The sequence below is a fragment of the Oncorhynchus clarkii genome, chromosome 3 (genome assembly GCF_045791955.1).
Source record: "Oncorhynchus clarkii lewisi isolate Uvic-CL-2024 chromosome 3, UVic_Ocla_1.0, whole genome shotgun sequence".
Taxonomy (NCBI): Eukaryota; Metazoa; Chordata; class Actinopteri; order Salmoniformes; family Salmonidae; genus Oncorhynchus; species Oncorhynchus clarkii.
Window position 1 is genome coordinate 71,059,533 of NC_092149.1, and position 18,051 is coordinate 71,077,583.

The following is an 18,051-nucleotide window of genomic DNA, read 5'->3' on the forward strand; positions in this document are numbered from 1 at the left end:
AATCATTTCAAATTCCTTATATTGGGCAAACCAGACGGCACAATTTTCTTGTTTTTTAAATTTAGGGATAGCCAGGGGCACACTCCAACACTTAGACCATTTTCCTGTCTTGCTAAGCATTCAAAATGTAACGAGGACTTTTGGTTGTCAAGGAAAATGTATGGAGTAAAAATGACATGATTTTCTTTAGGAATGTAAGTGGAGTAAAAGTTGCCAAAAATATAGTTAGTAAAGTTAAGTACAGATATCCCCAAAAACTACTTAAGTAGTACATTAAAGTATTTTTACTTCAGTTCTTGACACCACTGGTCCACTGTAATGTGGTGTCAACACTTGGTGGGTGTGTGTTCTTATGTAAGAGGTGGGGGCAGTTGTTCAGAGAGATCAGGTAGCAGAGGTCTGTTTTTGATCCAAACCTTCATCATCATCATCATCTCCAATGATCTTTAACCCCTCCCTGCCCCCACTAAACAACTATACAGAGGAGGTTCAGCTCCCTCAGGGAGGGTGAGAATGCATTTTGTTAAGTGTAACACCAGTAGTCAAACAGCGTTTCAACCAACAAGCAGTGAGTGGTACAGCTTCCACATAGGCAGCAACTGTACAACCAGCTAAACATTACATCTGGTTAGAACAGTCAGTGCACTATTACTCAATTCCAATATAGCGTAATTAAATAGGTATTGCACTTGATTAGGCACTGTACCCACTAATAAGGATTCGCCAAGTAGCTCGTATTTAAGGGAATATTTCCAATACTGAGATGGTATGATGGGCTGAAGTAGGAGTGAATAGCCCACTACTGCTATACAGTGGCGGAGAGAGGAACCGCAGTGACAACTAAATATCACCCCGTTGTGTATTCTAAACAACTAAATGTATTAGGAAGTATATACAGTTGAAGTCGGAAGTTTACATACACTTAGGTTGGAGTCATTAAAACTTGTTTTTCATCCACTCCACAAATTTCTTGTCAACAAACTATTGTTTTGGCAAGTCGGTTAGGACATCTACTTTGTGCATGACAAGTCATTTTTCGAACAATTGTTTACAGACAGATTATTTAACTTATAATTAATTCACTGTATCACAATTCCAGTGGGTCAAACGTTTACATACACTAAGTTGACTGTGCCTTTAAAATGATGTCATGACTTTAGAAGCTTCTGATAGGCTAGTGCCTAATTTGAGGTGTACCTGTGGATGTATTTCAAGGTCTACATTCAAACTCAGTGCCTCTTTGCTTGACATCACAGAAAAATCAAAAGAAATCAGCCAAGACCTCAGAAAAAGAATTGTAGACCTACACAAGTCCAGTTCATCCTTGGGAGCAATTTCCAAACGCCTGAAGGTACCATGTTCATCTGTACAAACAATAGTATGAAAGTATAAACACCATGGGACCACGCAGCCGTCATATCGCTCCGGAAGGAGACGCGTTCTGTCTCCTAGAGATGAACGTACTTTGGTACGAAAAGTGCAAATCAATCCCAGCAAAGGGCCTTGTGAAGATGCTAGAGGAAACAGGTACAAAAGTATCAATATCCAATGTAAAAAAAGTCCTATATTGACATAACCTGAAAGGCCGCTCAGCAAGGAAGAAGCCACTGCTCCAAAACCGCCATAAAAAAAGATAGACTACGGTTTGCAACTGCACATGGGGACAAAGATCGTACTTTTTGGAGAAATGTCCTCTGGTCTGATGAAACAAAAATAGAACTGTTTGGCCATAATGACTATCGTTATGTTTGGAGGAAAAAGGGGGGGCTTGCAAGCCGAAGAACACCATCCCAAACGTGAAGCACGGGGGTGGCAGCATCTTGTTGTGGAAGGGCAGCAGGAGGGACTGGTGCACTTCACAAAATAGATGGCGTCATGAGGAAGATAAATTAGGTTGATGTATAGAAGCAACATCTCAAGACATCAGTCAGGAAGTTAAAACTTGGTTTCAAATGGGTCTTCCAAATGGACAATAACCCCAAGCATACTTCCAAAGTCGGGGCAAAATGGCTTAAGGACAACAAAGTCAAGGTATTGGAGTGGCCATCACAAAGCCCTGACCTCATTCCTATATAAAATGTGTGGGCAGAACTGAAAAAATGTGTGCGAGCAAGGAGGCCTACAAACCTGACTCAGTTACACCAGCTCTGTCAGGAGAAATGGGTCAAAATTCACCCAACTTATTGTGGGAAGCTTGTGGAAGGCTACCCGAAACATTTGACCCAAGTTGAACAATTTAAAGGCAGTGCTACCAAATACTATTTGAGTGTATGTAAACTTCTGACCCACAGGGAATGTGATGAAAGAAATAAAAGCCGAAATAAATCATTCTCTCTACTATTATTCTGACATTTCACATTCTTAAAATAAAGTGGTGATCCTAACTGACCTAAGACAGGGAATTTTTAATTGGATTAAATGTCAGAAATTGTGAAAAACTAAGTTTAAATGTATTTGGCTAAGGTGTATGTAAACTTCCAACTTCAACTGTATGTTATGCTTTGTATTCAGGATAGAAACCTCATAACTGTTAATATTGTAGGACACATTAAGTTATTCCAGTGTTATTTATTTCAGAATAAAAATAATGGTCTTTCAAATACATGAAAGGCACTAAATCAGTCTTGTGATGTAACATGCACATGCAAAACAATAGAAACGACAGAATAGTTAGCTACAGTAGCGGATCACAACAAATATTGTTTTGTGTAGTGTGTATAAAATCTACATCTTGAAAATAGAAATAAATAGAAATTCTGAAAGGGTTGATTTGTAGACCCATGATATCTGGTGGGGATAGGGGTGTCCTGGCCCTGTCCCTCAGAGCTCCACTGTCCTGAGGTGGCCCCGAGGCGAGCCTGTCCCCCCCACTGCTGTTATTGTTCCACCCACTGCCGTTATGACACTCTGTGGCAGGCACTCTGAGGCCTCCACCGTACTTCCACAGCACGACCAGTGGGGCTTACCGGGGTGACCCTTATGGCCGTGACCACAGCCCTGGAACCCTCCTGCGCACACACACAAAAAGCGAGAGTACTATTCATACATTGTACCTGATATTTTCAGAGTAAGAGAAGAAAAGCAAAGCTACCGTGACCGTCTGTGTTTATTCACTTTGGAAAATAGCAGGTGCACATTTGCAAACGCTTAGTAAATCTGGCTGGTGCATAATGTCATGGGGGACATAATGACAGACACAGAGCCGTAACGAGTTACTGTTACCTGATGTGACATTTCCCATTCTGCAGATACTTAGCGTACCGGTCCTTTAGTAGCCTTTACTCTGCTGCACATACTTGGCATACTGTCCCTAGAGGACATACCTAGCATCATCCCTGCACCAGTACTAGATGTGGCCTTGCCATTGAGTTCTGCAGATAAGTGTATATTTCCTATTCAGCGTACCTATGTGTTCCATTTGAAACATACGTAGCCAGGTACCCTGTAGTCTGCTGTACCTACCTGGCATGGTTCCCATGCAGCCACAACGGGCCTCTTTAGAACCCCCACTGGAGCAGAAGGAACAGCAGTGGAACGTTCCACGGTGCCACCGGACCTGTCTCCTCACATTCAGGACAAAGGGGGAACCCTGGAGGGTGAAGCGATTGCCAGGGTCATTAAGTAAGCATAGTATTATTACTAAATCCTGATTGTCACGATTACCGTCATTATCAAATACTGTACAGTACCTTAACGTGTAGGGCCTTGACACACACCCACACAGAGTAGGGCCCTGGCTCCATGGGGGTGTAGGAGACAGAATAGGAGCCATCATTGTTATCCACCACCGCCGCCTCCACTCTGCTACAGAGGACACAAGTAATTATTTATTTATCTGTTATTTTACCAGGTAAGTTGACTGAAAACGCGTTCTCATTTGCAGCAACGACCTGGGAAATAGTTACAGGGGAGAGGAGGGGGATGAATGAGCCAATTGTAAACTGGGGATTATTAGGTGACCGTGATGGTTTGAGGGCCAGATTGGGAATTTAGCCAGGACGCCGGGGTTAACACCCTTACTCTTACGATACGTGCCATGGGATCTTTAATGACCTGAGTCAGGACACCCGTTTAACGTCCCATCCGAAAGACAAATTAACAGCAAATTAACAACATATTTTTTTTAAATTTTACCCCCTTTTCTCCCCAATTTCGTGGTATCCAATTGTTAGTAGTTACTATCTTGACTCATCGCTACAACTCCCGTGCGGGCTCGGGAGAGACGAAGAAAAGCAAAGCTACCGTGACCAAGTCGCACTCTTTAACACAGCGCGCATCCAACCCGGAAGCCAGCCGCACCAATGTGTTGGAGGAAACACTGTGCACCTAGCGACCTGGTTAGCGTGCACTGCGCTCGGCCCGCCACAGGAGTCGCTAGTGCGCGATGAGACAAGGATATCCCTACCGTCCAAACCCTCCCTAACCCGGACGACGCTAGGCCAATTGTGCATCGCCCCATGAACCTCCCGGCCGCGGCTGGATGCGACAGAGCCTGGGCGTGAACCCAGAGTCTCTGGTGGCACAGCTAGCACTGCGATGCAGTGCACTAGACTACTGCGCCACCCGGGAGGCACGCAGCAGATATATTTGATGATGTACTTATAACGCATGGTACCACTTACAAAGCATGTATGACTCCTTTATAACAGCATCACCTCATAATGATCCGGACTAAATAACAAATGTTCATCAAGATTAGCTCAATCAGATCAGAAACCCGGCACACCCGGCACACCCAGTAGTACAGAGAACTTGGTAGATGTGTGTGCTGCAGATGATCTGGTTCCTCACCAGTCTTTCTTCTCCTTGTGGACCATACTGACCAGGACAGCTTCCCCTCCACGACCCATCTGCTCCCCAGCAAAGTCTCTACACACCAGGGTGAACTCCCCTCTCTGGCCTTCCCTGCCACGCTGCAGACCTGGGGGCAGGGACAGGTTAAAGGTCAGTCTCTCTTTCACTCACACACACACGTTCGTATCACTTCCCTCTCAGCGCTGACAAAGGTTTCCCCCTGAAACACCTTTTTGGATAACACTTGAGTAGAAGGCTCTGTATATACATAAGCACATAAAGCCACTCTGATCTAGACACTGGTGGTGTGGCTTTGTGTGTGTGTTCTGGTGACAGCCATGCACCCTGTCACACTGCACCAGCAGCTGTTGCTCTTAACACACAATGTACTGCTTGTCCTACACTACAGTGGGCCAAACCCCTGACTTCAATCATTTAATCGCAGAGCCTGTGTGGTTTTAACATGGGCACACATTTGTAAATACTGTATTATTGATAAGAGTGGCTTAAGCCTGTATTTCCTGATGTGTAGATACTACAGCCTTGTGTAATCTACAGCTTTGTTTATAAACGCTAAACATGGGCACTAATTCTATAACATCCTTATCCTTAAGCCCAGAAACTGGGGAAGTAAAGAAACAGTGACATGGGCTGCAGGTTCTCTTTTTCAACTCTTATCACAAACACTCTCCAAGGCCCTGTAGTAGGCACAGACAAAACACACACACCTGCTTTATGGATTGACATCTGTCCATATATTTAAATGAATACAACTAGGGGCAGTTGACTTTGACACAGAGAGTCTCTATTTTCTGAAGCCATGCATCTCCAGCTCAGCAGGCAAACATTAGCCACAGCAGAGAATAGCTCTTTGTACTATCACAGTGGGCATGCTGCTACAGAGCGATGTGTGTGTGTGTGTGTGTGTGTGTGTGTGTGTGTGTGTGTGTGTGTGTGTGTGTGTGTGTGTGTGTACCACAACAAAAGAGAGGGGTATATCTCAAATACCCGTGTTTTGACAAAGCAAATACCTGCCACTTGAAATGTTTCCATAAAGACCAGGAATGTCATCCACTACTTATCCTTTACATACTGTATAATTGCCTAAGGTCTCTGTTTGTTTGTGTGTGTGTGTGTGTGTGTGTGTGTGTGTGTGTGTGTGTGTGTGTGTGTGTGTGTGTGTGTGTGTGGGTCTGTTGTAAAAGAGCATCTCCTAAATATAGTTAAAGAGGTTGCCTTCAGGGTTGTTCAAAGTGGGACAGGAGAACTGCCTCAGAATTAGGGGCTAGGGAAAATATGGCATAGGGGCTAAGGGTTTCTGGACGGGACCTTGGTTGGGTCTCACCTTCCCCTTCAATGGTGCACCTGCTGAGCTCCAGGGTCTTGGTGTGGATCACCCCCACCATCGGGTACCCCGCCATCTCGCCTGCACTCTCCTGTGGCAGGAAGCAAATACTGCTCCCTTCATCGGGGCAGACGGCTTCTGGGGGGGGGTTGTAACCAGTCTCCATCAGGACAGCCAGCCTGCGGAGGGTCACGTCCTTAGCACTGAGGATTTCTGCGTCCGACCCGCACGTCAGCAGCCGCTCTGCAAACTCCACCCCCCCACGGGTGTCCGACAGGGCCTGCTGCAGCTGCGCCCTCTGCAGATGGAGATGACTCCTGCGCTGCAGACCCAGCTCCTCTAAGCGCCGTAGCAGCAACAGGCAGTGCGACTCCACAGCGCTAGCATAGCCTCGTGCGAAGGAACGCACCTCGTCCACCGCCGCATCCACCCTGGTCTGCAAGGTCTCCTGGGATAGGTCCACCTTCCGCAGTGACTCCTCCAGCTGGTCCAGCCGTGGCCGCAGGCGCCCGGTAACCAAATCCCGGATACGGCCCCCATGGCGATCGATGACATCACGTGTGGGGAGGCAGCGGTGGTCGCGGTGGAAGGTGGCGGCACACTCCAGGCAGACAGGTAGGTCACAGGGCTCACAGAAGAGACGCAGCTCCTGGGCAGGGTGGAGGGAGCACAGGACGGGCCGAGAGAGACAACCCTGGGTCTTCAGGTCCTCCAGACACTGGACGGTGTGAGACGACGTCCTCTTCTGTCTCCTGGGGAGGAAAGAAGGTAAAGATTGTGAACTCATAGGTTCCACTTGATTACACTATAATTGCATGTAGCCTACCTGCCTACAGTTATCATGTAATAAAAGGCAAGTGGCCAGCTCAAAGCTTAAATGGAAGTCGGGAACCAACCATAATCCTAGACTAGTTAACTTGCAACAATGTTGAAACATTGAACATGAGTTATAAATATTTTTTATGCACTCACCTGTGTGCTTGAATACAAAACTCACACAGGTTGACACTGCACACCTCACAACGCTTCTCTGCGTCCCCGTCGCTGCACAGGTCGCATACCACAGAGTTCTTGCTCATCAGCGTCTCCAGAAACACTTCGTCCAGGGCCAAGTGGTCAGTGGTCAGCCCGTCCACTCCGGACAACGGGATGTCCACCTCGGAGTCACACTCCGGACAGAGAACGGTGACGGCAGAGGGCGGCTCGCCTTCCAGAGGGACCGCTTTACCATTGTGTACTCCCGAAGACACCGAAAATGGTTCCAGTTGACGAACGCAGTCTGCGCAGAAGGTGTGTAAACACTGCATAATTTTAGGCTCGCGATATAAACATTTACAAACGCGGCACACTGCCCTCGCATTGATCACGACGCCCCCGTTATCTCCGTTTTTAGAGCTCGAGTTTGTGGTCGCGCTTGGCGAGGAATCCACATCTTTTTCCAAAATTTGGTCACAGTGTGACATTGTGTTTTATAGTATTGTCTCGTTTCTTTAAAAACAATTTGTTACCGGATTTTGTTTAAGAATAAAAAATACCGGTGTCAGAAATCGACCTAGGCTACCAATTTGCAACTATATCAGTAGCCTAGGTTACAGTTAACGTTAGTAGGCAACAGAAAACCCCAGCATAATACCGTAACACCAAAATAACATTCCGTGTAGGACTGTATAGGCCTATAACTATTGTTACGCTGTTTCCTACACCCTCAACTTTTCTTCCGTAATACTCCACACTAGGTACATTCTCTTCCTTGAAACATGAAACCCTCTTCTCCAGTCCAATGAAAAACAGCCTTTGCACCCCCAGGCGTGGTTTGAAGTTGTTCGCGATCTGGAGCAGAGAACTAAACGACGTCCAGGCCCCTCAACTCAGCAGAGACAGAATATCCTTCCCGCAGGCCCCATCTACTGGTTTGAAAGACCATGCATGACCCATGCAGCTAACACAGAATGAACTTCAACAAGCACCAAACTCTAAAATCATTTACATTTTATTGTAAAAAAAATAAACTATAGACCTATAGATTCACGTGTTACACTGATAGCCCAGTAGACTGATTGCCACAGTGAATCCCATAGAAACAAAAAAATAATTGTTATTATTATGTAATTACAGTATTGCTGCTGTATGTAACTATAATTTCACCACTTATTAGATAATCTATGGCCACGCACGCACGCACACACACTGTATCTCCACTTGTTATATCCAACATAAATTCCATCAGACTCCAGGCAGCCCAAGGCTAGTGGATAGTACCAGACTAGTTCACTTTACCACAGTACTTTTAGTAACCTTGACTGTAGGCTATGAGGAACAGTTGGTGTCAATGTGTTTATCAGGTTAGCTGGTAGATCCAGAGAAAAACACTGGCCGTAGCTGCGAGAACGTGCCATTGAGGTTGTAGTATGGGTGGTGCAGCTGAAGTATTGAAGGAGAATAAAGTCTTTGCTGATATCTCTGTATCTGTAATTCAAAAAAAGATGCTGACTGTACAGTATGAACACTGCCAAACATACACTGAGTATACCAAACATTAGGACCCCCCCAGAACAGCCTAAATTCATCAGGACATGGACTCTACAAGGTGTCGAAATCATTCCATAGGGATGCTGGCCCATGTTGACTCCTGATGCTTTCCACAGTTGTTAAATTGGCTGCATGTCCTTTGGGTGGTGGACAATTCTTGATACACACGGGAAACAGTTGACTGTGAAATACCCTGCAGCAGCGTTTCTTGACACAAACTGGTGTGCCTGGTACCTGCTACCATACACCGTTCAAAGGCACTTAAAGGTTTTGTCCTGCCCATTCGCCCTCTGAATGGCACCCATACACAGGCCATGTCTTAAAGGATTAAAAATCCTTCTTTAAAGTGACATCAATATGGGATGATAACTTTCACCTGAATTCACCTGGTCAGTCTATGTCATGGAAAGAGCAGGTGTTTTTAATGTTTTGTATGCTCAATTACTTCTGTTAGTTATGTCCTAGAGAGCTCCCAGTCATTGGTAGGGTTAAACGCCACTTTAATTGCATCTTTATTTAGTTGTCATGTTTGGCCGGGTTGTTGTGGTGAAATAGACTGAAGAGTGTGTAGGTGTCCTCTGAGTGAGTGACTTAACTTGTGTAAGTGTTTTTAAACTGGATGAGAGTTGTCTAACATGCAGTTCTCATCCAAGTATTTTCTCAGTATAAAATTGTATTTTCTCTGAAAGGTGTTTACTGGACCTTTGATGGTTGCCTGGGAGATAGCCTTCACCAGAGGGTTTTGGATGATGCAGGTGTAGCTGCCATACAATTTGATTGGCTGAAGGGAGCTGATGAATTGAGTTATCCCGGCGGAGTTGTTGAAGAAGCTAGTTTCACTCTCGTTCAGGACGTTGTCATTGACGTCCAACCAGGTGATGTTTGGTTTGGGGAACCATCTCTCTGCCTCTGCCGTTAGGGTAGAGTTTACCCGCTTGAATTTGGGGGCTGAGAAAGCTGAAGTGAAGCATATTTTCAGAGTAGGCTACTTTGTGTGCAGTTCAATATTCAGTGTGAAATTGAGAATGTCTAACAAGTTGGCTCCTTACCTGCAGCTCTGAGGTTAACACTGGCAGTTCCAGAGAAACTAGGAGTGCTCACACTGCAGTAGTACACCCCATTGTCTCCCACTTTTACATCCCTCAGCAACAGGGAGGCATTGCCTCCACCTATGGCATCTGAGAACAGCAGGGTTCTATTTTTAAACTGATGGTTTTGCTCCGTCAGCTGGACTGCTCCTTTATCATACTTGTACACCACTTCACTTAGCCCCTCCTTCGTCCAGGTGATTGACACCTGACTGGTCGATTCTCTGCTGTTAGTGGAAGTCTTGAACTTGCAGCTCAAGATGACATCCTCTCCCAAGTACCCGATGGGCCACTTGTCAATGCTATCCACAGTGCCCTTGGAACCCCCCAAGCCCTGACCTAGAGGACAGCACACAGCAGAACACAACATACAGGAAGCTTCATTTCCATACATAGAGATGTGTGCAGTTCATAGGAACTATAGTTACACACACACACACTGGCAAATGCACACAGGTACACATGCAATCTCACATATGCTCAAATACATGTTAACAGAGACATCACATGAATATTGACAATGATGGTAACACAAGTCAATATATATGCTCACTACGTACCTGAAAATGACACAGACAAGATGAGAATGATGAGTCCAGCAGTTACGAAGATACTGACTATCAAGCTGCAAAAGGAGATGGGGGTGAAACTATCAAGAACTTTCCAAGTCAATTGAACATCACAATATCCAATGATTAATTAATCTCACTATGCATTTGTTGGTGATAAAAAGCACAGCTGTTGCTGGGCCTCAAACAACAACAACCATATATATATATATTTTTTAAACACATTGTGTCCTCACCCCCACAAGATTATCTGTCCAAATGAGGCCATGGCTCCTCAATGGTAGCTGGCTCTTTTTTTAGCAGGGTTATGATAGTTCCAGCTGCTCCCTTTACCAGAGTCCACATACAGTATCCATGTGATGTGTCGTCTGCAGCAGCTACATACTGTATGAGATCGACTGTAGCGCCACATCGGAAGTCCTCACCCACTGTATGTCATTCATGTAATATCAAACCCTGTACTCAGGAAAGCGAGGGACTCTCCTTGAGTAAATATTGTCATTTAGGTATGTGTGCACTGCTTACTGACTTACCATTAACATTTTTAACCAGAGGGAAGAAATAGGGATATAAGCAGACTTACTTGGCTTAAGCCCTTGGCTCCATAGGAGCGTAGACCATTGACTGATCTTCAACACGGGGGCCCCACTGGGGTGCGTGCTCAGCCCCCTCCTGTACTCCATGTTCACCCAGGACTGCGTGGCCACGCACGTCTCCAACTCAATCACGAAGTTTGCTGACGACACAACAGCGGTAGGCCTGATTACCAACAACGAAAAGATAGCCTACAGGGCAGAGGTGAGTGCCTTGGTGGAGTGGTGCCAGGAAAATAACCTCTCCCTCAATGTCAACAAATCGAAGGTGCTGATCAGACTGCAGGAGACAGCAGAGAGAGCAAGCCCCCATCCACATTGACGGGGCCGCAGTGGAGGGTCACAAAAGCTTCAAGTTCCGCAGCATGCACATTACTGACGACCTGAAATGGTCCCTTCAAGTTTTAATGTCACGTGCACAAGTACAGTGAAATGCCTTTCTTGCAATCTCTAAACCCAACAATGCAGTAATTAATAACATAATACTAAAAATAACATACAGTAGAACAAAAACACATAAGAAAGTAAGTTCCAGTACCATATTTACAATGTGCAGGGATACTGAAGTGATAGAGGTAGATATGTAAGGTGACAAGGCATAAGGTTCTATGATAAATATGATTATATGTGAGTGGGTGTGCGTGTGTGTAGAGTCAGTATAAATGTATTTGCATATTATGTGTGTGTGTGAGCAAAATATGAAGTGAGTGCCAGTGTGTGTGTGAGTGTGTAGGGCCCTTTGAGTGTGCATAGAGACAGGTCAAAAATAAAATAAAAGGGTCAACTCAGATAATCTGTGTAGCCATTTGTTTAGCTATTTAACAGTCTTATGGTTTGGGGAAAGAAGCTGTTGAGGAGCCTGTTGGTGACAAACTTGATGCCAGCACCTCTTCAACCTCAGGAGGCTGAAAATTTGGCTTTGCCCCGAGAGCATCCTGTCAGGCTGTATCATCACCTGGTACGGCAATTGCACCGTCTGCAATTGCAGGGCTCTACAGAGGGTGGTGCGGTCACCCCAACGCCTCATCGGGGGCACACTGCCTGCCCTCCACAACATCTATAAGGAGGAGGCAGTACAGCTGCATCAAAGCTGGGACAGAAACTGATAAACAGCTTATAGTGTATCTGCAGGCCATCAGACTGTTAAACAGTCACCACTAGCCGGCCTACGCCCAGTACCCTGCCCTGAACCTCAGACACTGTCACTAGCCGGCTATCACCCTCTACACTACCCTGTACCTTAGAGATCGCTGACCTACAGTTGAACTCTGAAGTTTACATACACCTTAGCCAAATACATTTAAACTCAGTTTTTCACAATTCCTGACATTTAATCCTAGTAAAAATTCCCTATCTTAGGTCAGTTAGGATCACCACTATATTTTAAGAATGTGAAATGTCAAAATAATAGTAGAGAATAATTCCTTTCAGCTTTTATTTCTCATTCCCAGTGGGTAGGAGGTTTACATACACTCAATTAATATTTTATAGCATTGCCTTTACATTTTTTAACTTGGGTCAAATGTTTTGGGTAGCCTTCCACAAGCTTCCAACAATAAGTTGGGTGAATTTTGTCCCATTCCTCCTGACAGAGCTGTTGTAACTGAGTCAGGTTTGTAGGCCTCCTTGCTCGCACACACTTTTTCAGTTCTGCCCACACATTTTCTATAGGATTGAGGTCAGGGCTTTGTAATGGCCACTCCAATACCTTGACTTTGTTGTCCTTAAGCCATTTTGCCACAACTTTGGAAGTATGCTTGGGGTCATTGTCCATTTGGAAGACCCATTTGCGACCAAGCTTTAACTTCCTGACTGATGTCTTGAGATGTTGCTTCAATATATTCACATAATTTTCCTTCCTTGTGATGCCATCTATTTTGTGAAATGCACCAGTCCTTCCTGCAGCAGAGCACCCCCACAACATGATGCTGCCACCCCCGTGCTTCACGGTTGGGATGGTGTTCTTCGGCTTTTTAGCGTGCCCCTTTTTCCCTCAAACAACAATGGTCATTATGGCCAAACAGTTATATTTTGTTTCATCAGACCAGAGGACATTTCTCCAAAAACTACGATCTTTGTCCCCATGTGCAGTTGCAAACCGTAGTCTAGCTTTTTGCTGTTGTTCTGGGATTGATTTGTACTTTTCTCACCAAGGTACGTTCATCTCTAAGAGACAGAACGGGTCACTTCCTGAGTGGTATGATGGCTGCGTGGTCCCATGGTGTTTATACCTGCCTAGAGACTGCGGTTGAAAATTAGCCGGCTGGCTAAAACCGGCACTTTTACTGAAACGTTGATTAATAAATACTGTCCCTATAAAAATAAAATAAACTCAAACTCAATATTGTTTGTACAGATGAACATCATACCTTCAGGCGTTTGGAAATTGCTCCGAAGGATGAACCAGACTTGTGGAGGTCTACAATTTTTTTCTGAGGTCTTGGCTGATTTTTTTGATGGCAAGCAAAGAGGCAATGAGTTTGAAGGTAGGCCTTGAAATACATCCACAGGTACACCTCCAATTGACTCAAATGATGTCAATTAGCCTATCAGAAACTTCGAAAGCCATGACATAATTTTCTGGACTTTTCCAAGCTGTTTAAAGGCACGGTCAACATAGTGTATGTAAACTTCTGACCCACTGGAATTGTGATACAGTGAATTATAAGTGAAATAATCTGTCTGTAAACAATTATTGGAAATGTAGTGTCTTAACACTTAGTACTTATTTATGTAATAAGAAAGACTCGGAATACAAGCAATTGAACTGGAGCTTCACATTTACTCAAACTAGTTAGTACCAGAATAACATAGAACAATACTGCGCATGACCAAGGGTGCTCCATCCTTAAAGGGGACATCAGTAATTAACAGAACATAACAGGAAAAATGACTTGTGTCATGCACAAAGTAGATGTCCTAACCAACCTGCCAAAACTACAGTTTGTTAACAAGACATTTGTGGAGTGGTTGAAAACGAGTTTAAATGACTCCAACCTAAGTGTATGTAAACTTCTGACTTCAACTATATGTACAGTGGGAAGAAAAAGTATGTGTACCCTTTAGAATTACTTGGATTTCTGCATAAATTGGTCATACCATTTTGTCTGATCATCTAAGTCACAACAATAGACAAACACAGTCTGCTTAAACTAATTATAATGTTTCATGTCTGTGTTGAACACACCTTGTAAACATTCACAGTGCAGGTTGGAAAAAGTATGTGAACCCTTGGATTTAATAACAGGTTGACCCTCCTTTGGCAGCAATAACCTCCACCAACCTTTTTTTGTAGTTGCGGATCAGACCTGCACAACGGTCAAGAGGAATTTTGGACCATTTCTCCTTACAAAACTGTTTCAGTTCCACAATATTCTTGGGATGTCTGATGTGAACCGCTCTCTTGAGGTCTTGCCACAGCATCTCAATCGGGTTGAGGTCAGGACTGACTGGGCCACTCCAGAAGGTGTATTTTCTTCTGTTGAAGCCATTCTGTTGTTGAATTACTTCTGCCTTTTTGGTTGTTGTCCTGTTGCATCACCTAACTTCTGTTGAGCTTCAATTGGCGGACAGATGGCCTTACATTCTCCTGCAAAATGTCTTGATAAACTTGGGAATACATTTTTACGTCGATTATAGCAAGCTGTCCTTGCCCTGAGACATCAAAACTGTGTCATTACACACACCTGGTAACAATTCCTTACTGATTGTGTTTGTATAAATATGCCCTTTGTTTCCCCATTGGGCTGTCGATTATTGTTCCCATGTCTGTTGGTCGTGTGAGTACCTATGTGCTGTGTCAGCCTGTGCTGCATGTTTTGTGTATTACAAGTCTCGTCCCGTGTCGTTCTACAAGGTTTATCATCGCTCTTTTGTTTGGGTACATCCCAGTGCTTTGTGTAAGTGTTTGTTTTGGGTGTATTAAACTCAGATGTATTCCTGCGCCTCTCTCAATCCTTTACACAAGCGTGACAATGATCCCTCCACCACAGTTTACAGTTGGGATGAGGTTTTGATGTTGGTGTGCTGTGCTGTGCTGTGCTGTGCCTTTTTTTCTACATTGTTCCTTCCAAACATCTCAACTGGAGTTTCATCTGTCCACAGAATATTTTGCCAGTAGTGCTGTGGAACATCCAGGTGCGAACTTCAGAGGTGCCGCAATGTTTTTTTTGGACAGCAGTGGCTTTTCCCCCAACCCTGGATATCATTTACGCACCACATTCTCCATGAATCTATTACAGAAATTGATGCTGTGATTTTAATAGATCTACAGATTTACATTAAAACATCCTAGAAGTGGCACAACGTTTGGTTACATTATGAAATGCCTTTAATGAGCTCCACTTCCCTTTTACTGAGCTCCACTTCCCTTTTACTGAGCTCCACTTCCCTTTAATGCCGTTATTGCCACAGTTCGGTATTCCAGTAGAATGTTGATTTTGATGTGTCAGTGCATTCCTGCTAATATCATGCTATCTTCATCAACTGGTGCAATCTAAAAAATTACAAAGACAATAATTGTGGAGTCACAGACCTCACCCAGTTTTTATTTTGGTAGAGGATGGGGTGCAAAAACCATGATCACATGACAGCTTTTTAAATAATGTAGGTGCTTTCCAGAGGGAACTGAAATATGACCATGTTATTTAGAGTTCCAACAGCTGAACACAACAACCCATAATCTAGACATGTTGACCTCTGAACCTCAGCACCACTGATAATGATGAGTCCAGTTAACAAGAAAGTAAGGACGATCATGCTATCCAAGTAATTTGAGCATCACAATAAGTTCGTCACACTATGCACTTGAAAGCACAGCTATCGCTGGCCTCGAATAGCAACCACAATATTTTTTCTGGAAAAACATCGTAGACATTGCTTTACCTCTAGCAGAATACTTTTTTATGTGAAGCCATGGTTTCTTGGTAGATGTGTCTTTCTCAGCAGTGGGGTTATAGTTAGTTCCAGTCGCTCCTTATCTTTTGCCAACAGTAGCTACTTCCAAACCCACACTCTGCCATTCATGCAACTCAGGAGAGAGAGGGACTCTCCTTGGGTCAATGTCTGCACCGCTTACTGACTAAACAGTAACATTTGACCAGAGGGGGAAAAAATAGGGTAGAAAATAGGGATAACATCTATCCACCACGTTCTCCCTAGAGAGCCTCAACAGTTGCACACATCAACCTATAATCAAAACATTTCCTCCTGTGATCCGTAGCAATAAGATGAGGATGATGAGTCCAGTTATTATTATGATAAGGACGATAGTGCTGCAAATGAAGATGGATTTAAAAAAAAATCTAAATCAATTTAGAATTTTCCAAGTCAATTGAGCATCACAATTTCCAATGATAATCCAATTATACCACGCCCTTGTTGGTGATCGCTGGCCTTGAATAACAACCACCCTATTTTTCCAGGTAAAAACACATTGAACAGAGGCCTCACTTCCAGAAGATGACCTTTCCACATGAAGCCATGGTTTCTTGGTTGCTGTGTCTTACTTAGCAGGGTTATGGATAGGTCTAGTTGCTCCTCTTACCAGAGTCTACCTTCTTATCAAATTAAATCAAACTTTGCCACATGCGCCGAAAACAACAAGTGTAGAATTTACTGTGAAATGCTTACTTACAAGCCCTTAACCAACAGAGCAATTCAACGAGAAGAAAATATTTACCTAGTAGGCTAAAATAAAAAGTAATATTAAAAAGTAACACAAATAGAATAACAATAACTAGGCTATATACAGGGGGCACCAGTACCGAGTCAGTGTGCAGGGGTACAGGCTAGTTGAGGTAATCTGTACATGTAGGTGGGGGTGAAGTGAAAAAACAAACAGTGAGTAGCAGCAGTGTACAAGGGGGGGGGGGTCAATGTAAACTGGTCCTGGATGGCAGGAAGCTTGGCCCCAGTGATGTACTGGGCCGTTCACACTACCCTCTGTAGTGCCTTACGGTCAGATGCCGAGCAGTTGCCATACCAGGTGGTGATGCAACCGGTCAGCATGCTCTCGATGGTGCAGCTGTAGAACCTTTTGAGGATCTGGGGACCCATGACATATCTTTTCAGTCACCCGAGGTGGAAAAGGTTTTGTCGTGCCCTCTTCAAGACTGTCTTGGTATGTTTGAGCCATGATAGTTTGTTGGTGATGTGGACACCAAGGAACTTGAAACTCTCGACCCGCTCCACTACAGCCCTGTTGATGTTAATGGGGGCCTGTTCGGCTCTCCTTTTCCTGTAGTTCACGATCAGCTCCTTTGTCTTGCTCACATTGAGGGAGAGGTTGTTGTCCTGGCACCTCACTGCCAGTTCTCTAACCTCCTCCTTGTAGGCCGTCTCATCGTTGTCGGCGATCAGGTCTACCACTGTTGTGTCATCAGCAAACTTAATGATGGTGTTGGAGTTGTGTTTGGCCACGCAGAAAGGGCAGTGTGGAGTGCGAATGAGATTACGTCATCTGTGTATCTGTTGGAGCGGTATGCGAATTGGAGTGGGTCTAGGGTGTCCGGGAGGATGCTGTTGATGTGAGCCATGACCAGCTTTTCAAAGCACTTCATGGCTACTGACGTGAGTGCCACGGGGCGGTAATCATTTAGGCAGGTTACCTTCGCTTCCTTGGGCACAGGGTCTGCTTGAAACATGTAGGTATTACTGACTCGGCCAGGGAGAAGTTGAAAATGTCAGTGAAGACACTTGACAGTTGGTCCACGCATGCTTTGAGTACCCTTCCTGGTAATCCTTCTGGCCCAGCAGCTTTGTGAATGTTGACCTGTTTAAAGGTATTGTTCACATCGGCTACCGAGATTGTTATCACACAGTCATCCAGAGCAGCTAGTGCTCTCGTGCATGCTTCAGTGTTGCTTGCCTTGAAGCGAGCATAAAAGGCATTCAGCTCATCTGGTAGGCTCGTGTCACTGGGCAGCTTGCATCTGGGTTTCCCTTTGTAGTCCATAATAGTTTTCAGGCCCTGCCACATCCGAGGAGCGTCAGAGCCGGTGTAGTACGATTCAATCTTAATCCTGTGTTGACACTTTGCTTGTCTGGTGGTTCATCAGAGGGCATAGCGGGATTTCTTATAAGCGTCCGGATTAGTCTCCCGCTCCTTGAAAGAGGAAGCTCTAGCCTTTAGC

The 18,051-nt window shown here is 44.6% G+C and overlaps 2 protein-coding genes across 2 annotated transcripts; both read right to left on the bottom strand.

Annotated features, from left to right (window-relative positions):
• Window positions 1–2,553: 2,553 nt before the first annotated feature.
• On the bottom strand, window positions 2,554–7,864 carry LOC139406114 (E3 ubiquitin-protein ligase TRIM45-like). Its single transcript, XM_071148589.1, has 6 exons — window positions 7,112–7,864; window positions 6,140–6,891; window positions 4,792–4,921; window positions 3,690–3,804; window positions 3,463–3,589; window positions 2,554–3,008 (listed from the first exon to the last, which is right to left on the bottom strand). The coding sequence occupies exons 1-6, from the start codon at window positions 7,600–7,602 to the stop codon at window positions 2,821–2,823; spliced, it is 1,803 nt and encodes a 600-aa protein (XP_071004690.1). The 5' UTR covers window positions 7,603–7,864; the 3' UTR covers window positions 2,554–2,820.
• A 411-nt stretch (window positions 7,865–8,275) lies between these two features.
• On the bottom strand, window positions 8,276–10,593 carry LOC139406115 (V-set domain-containing T-cell activation inhibitor 1-like). The gene is made up of 5 exons (XM_071148590.1): window positions 10,562–10,593; window positions 10,317–10,381; window positions 9,718–10,095; window positions 9,371–9,625; window positions 8,276–8,605 (listed from the first exon to the last, which is right to left on the bottom strand). The coding sequence occupies exons 1-5, from the start codon at window positions 10,591–10,593 to the stop codon at window positions 8,478–8,480; spliced, it is 858 nt and encodes a 285-aa protein (XP_071004691.1). The 3' UTR covers window positions 8,276–8,477.
• Window positions 10,594–18,051: the final 7,458 nt, after the last annotated feature.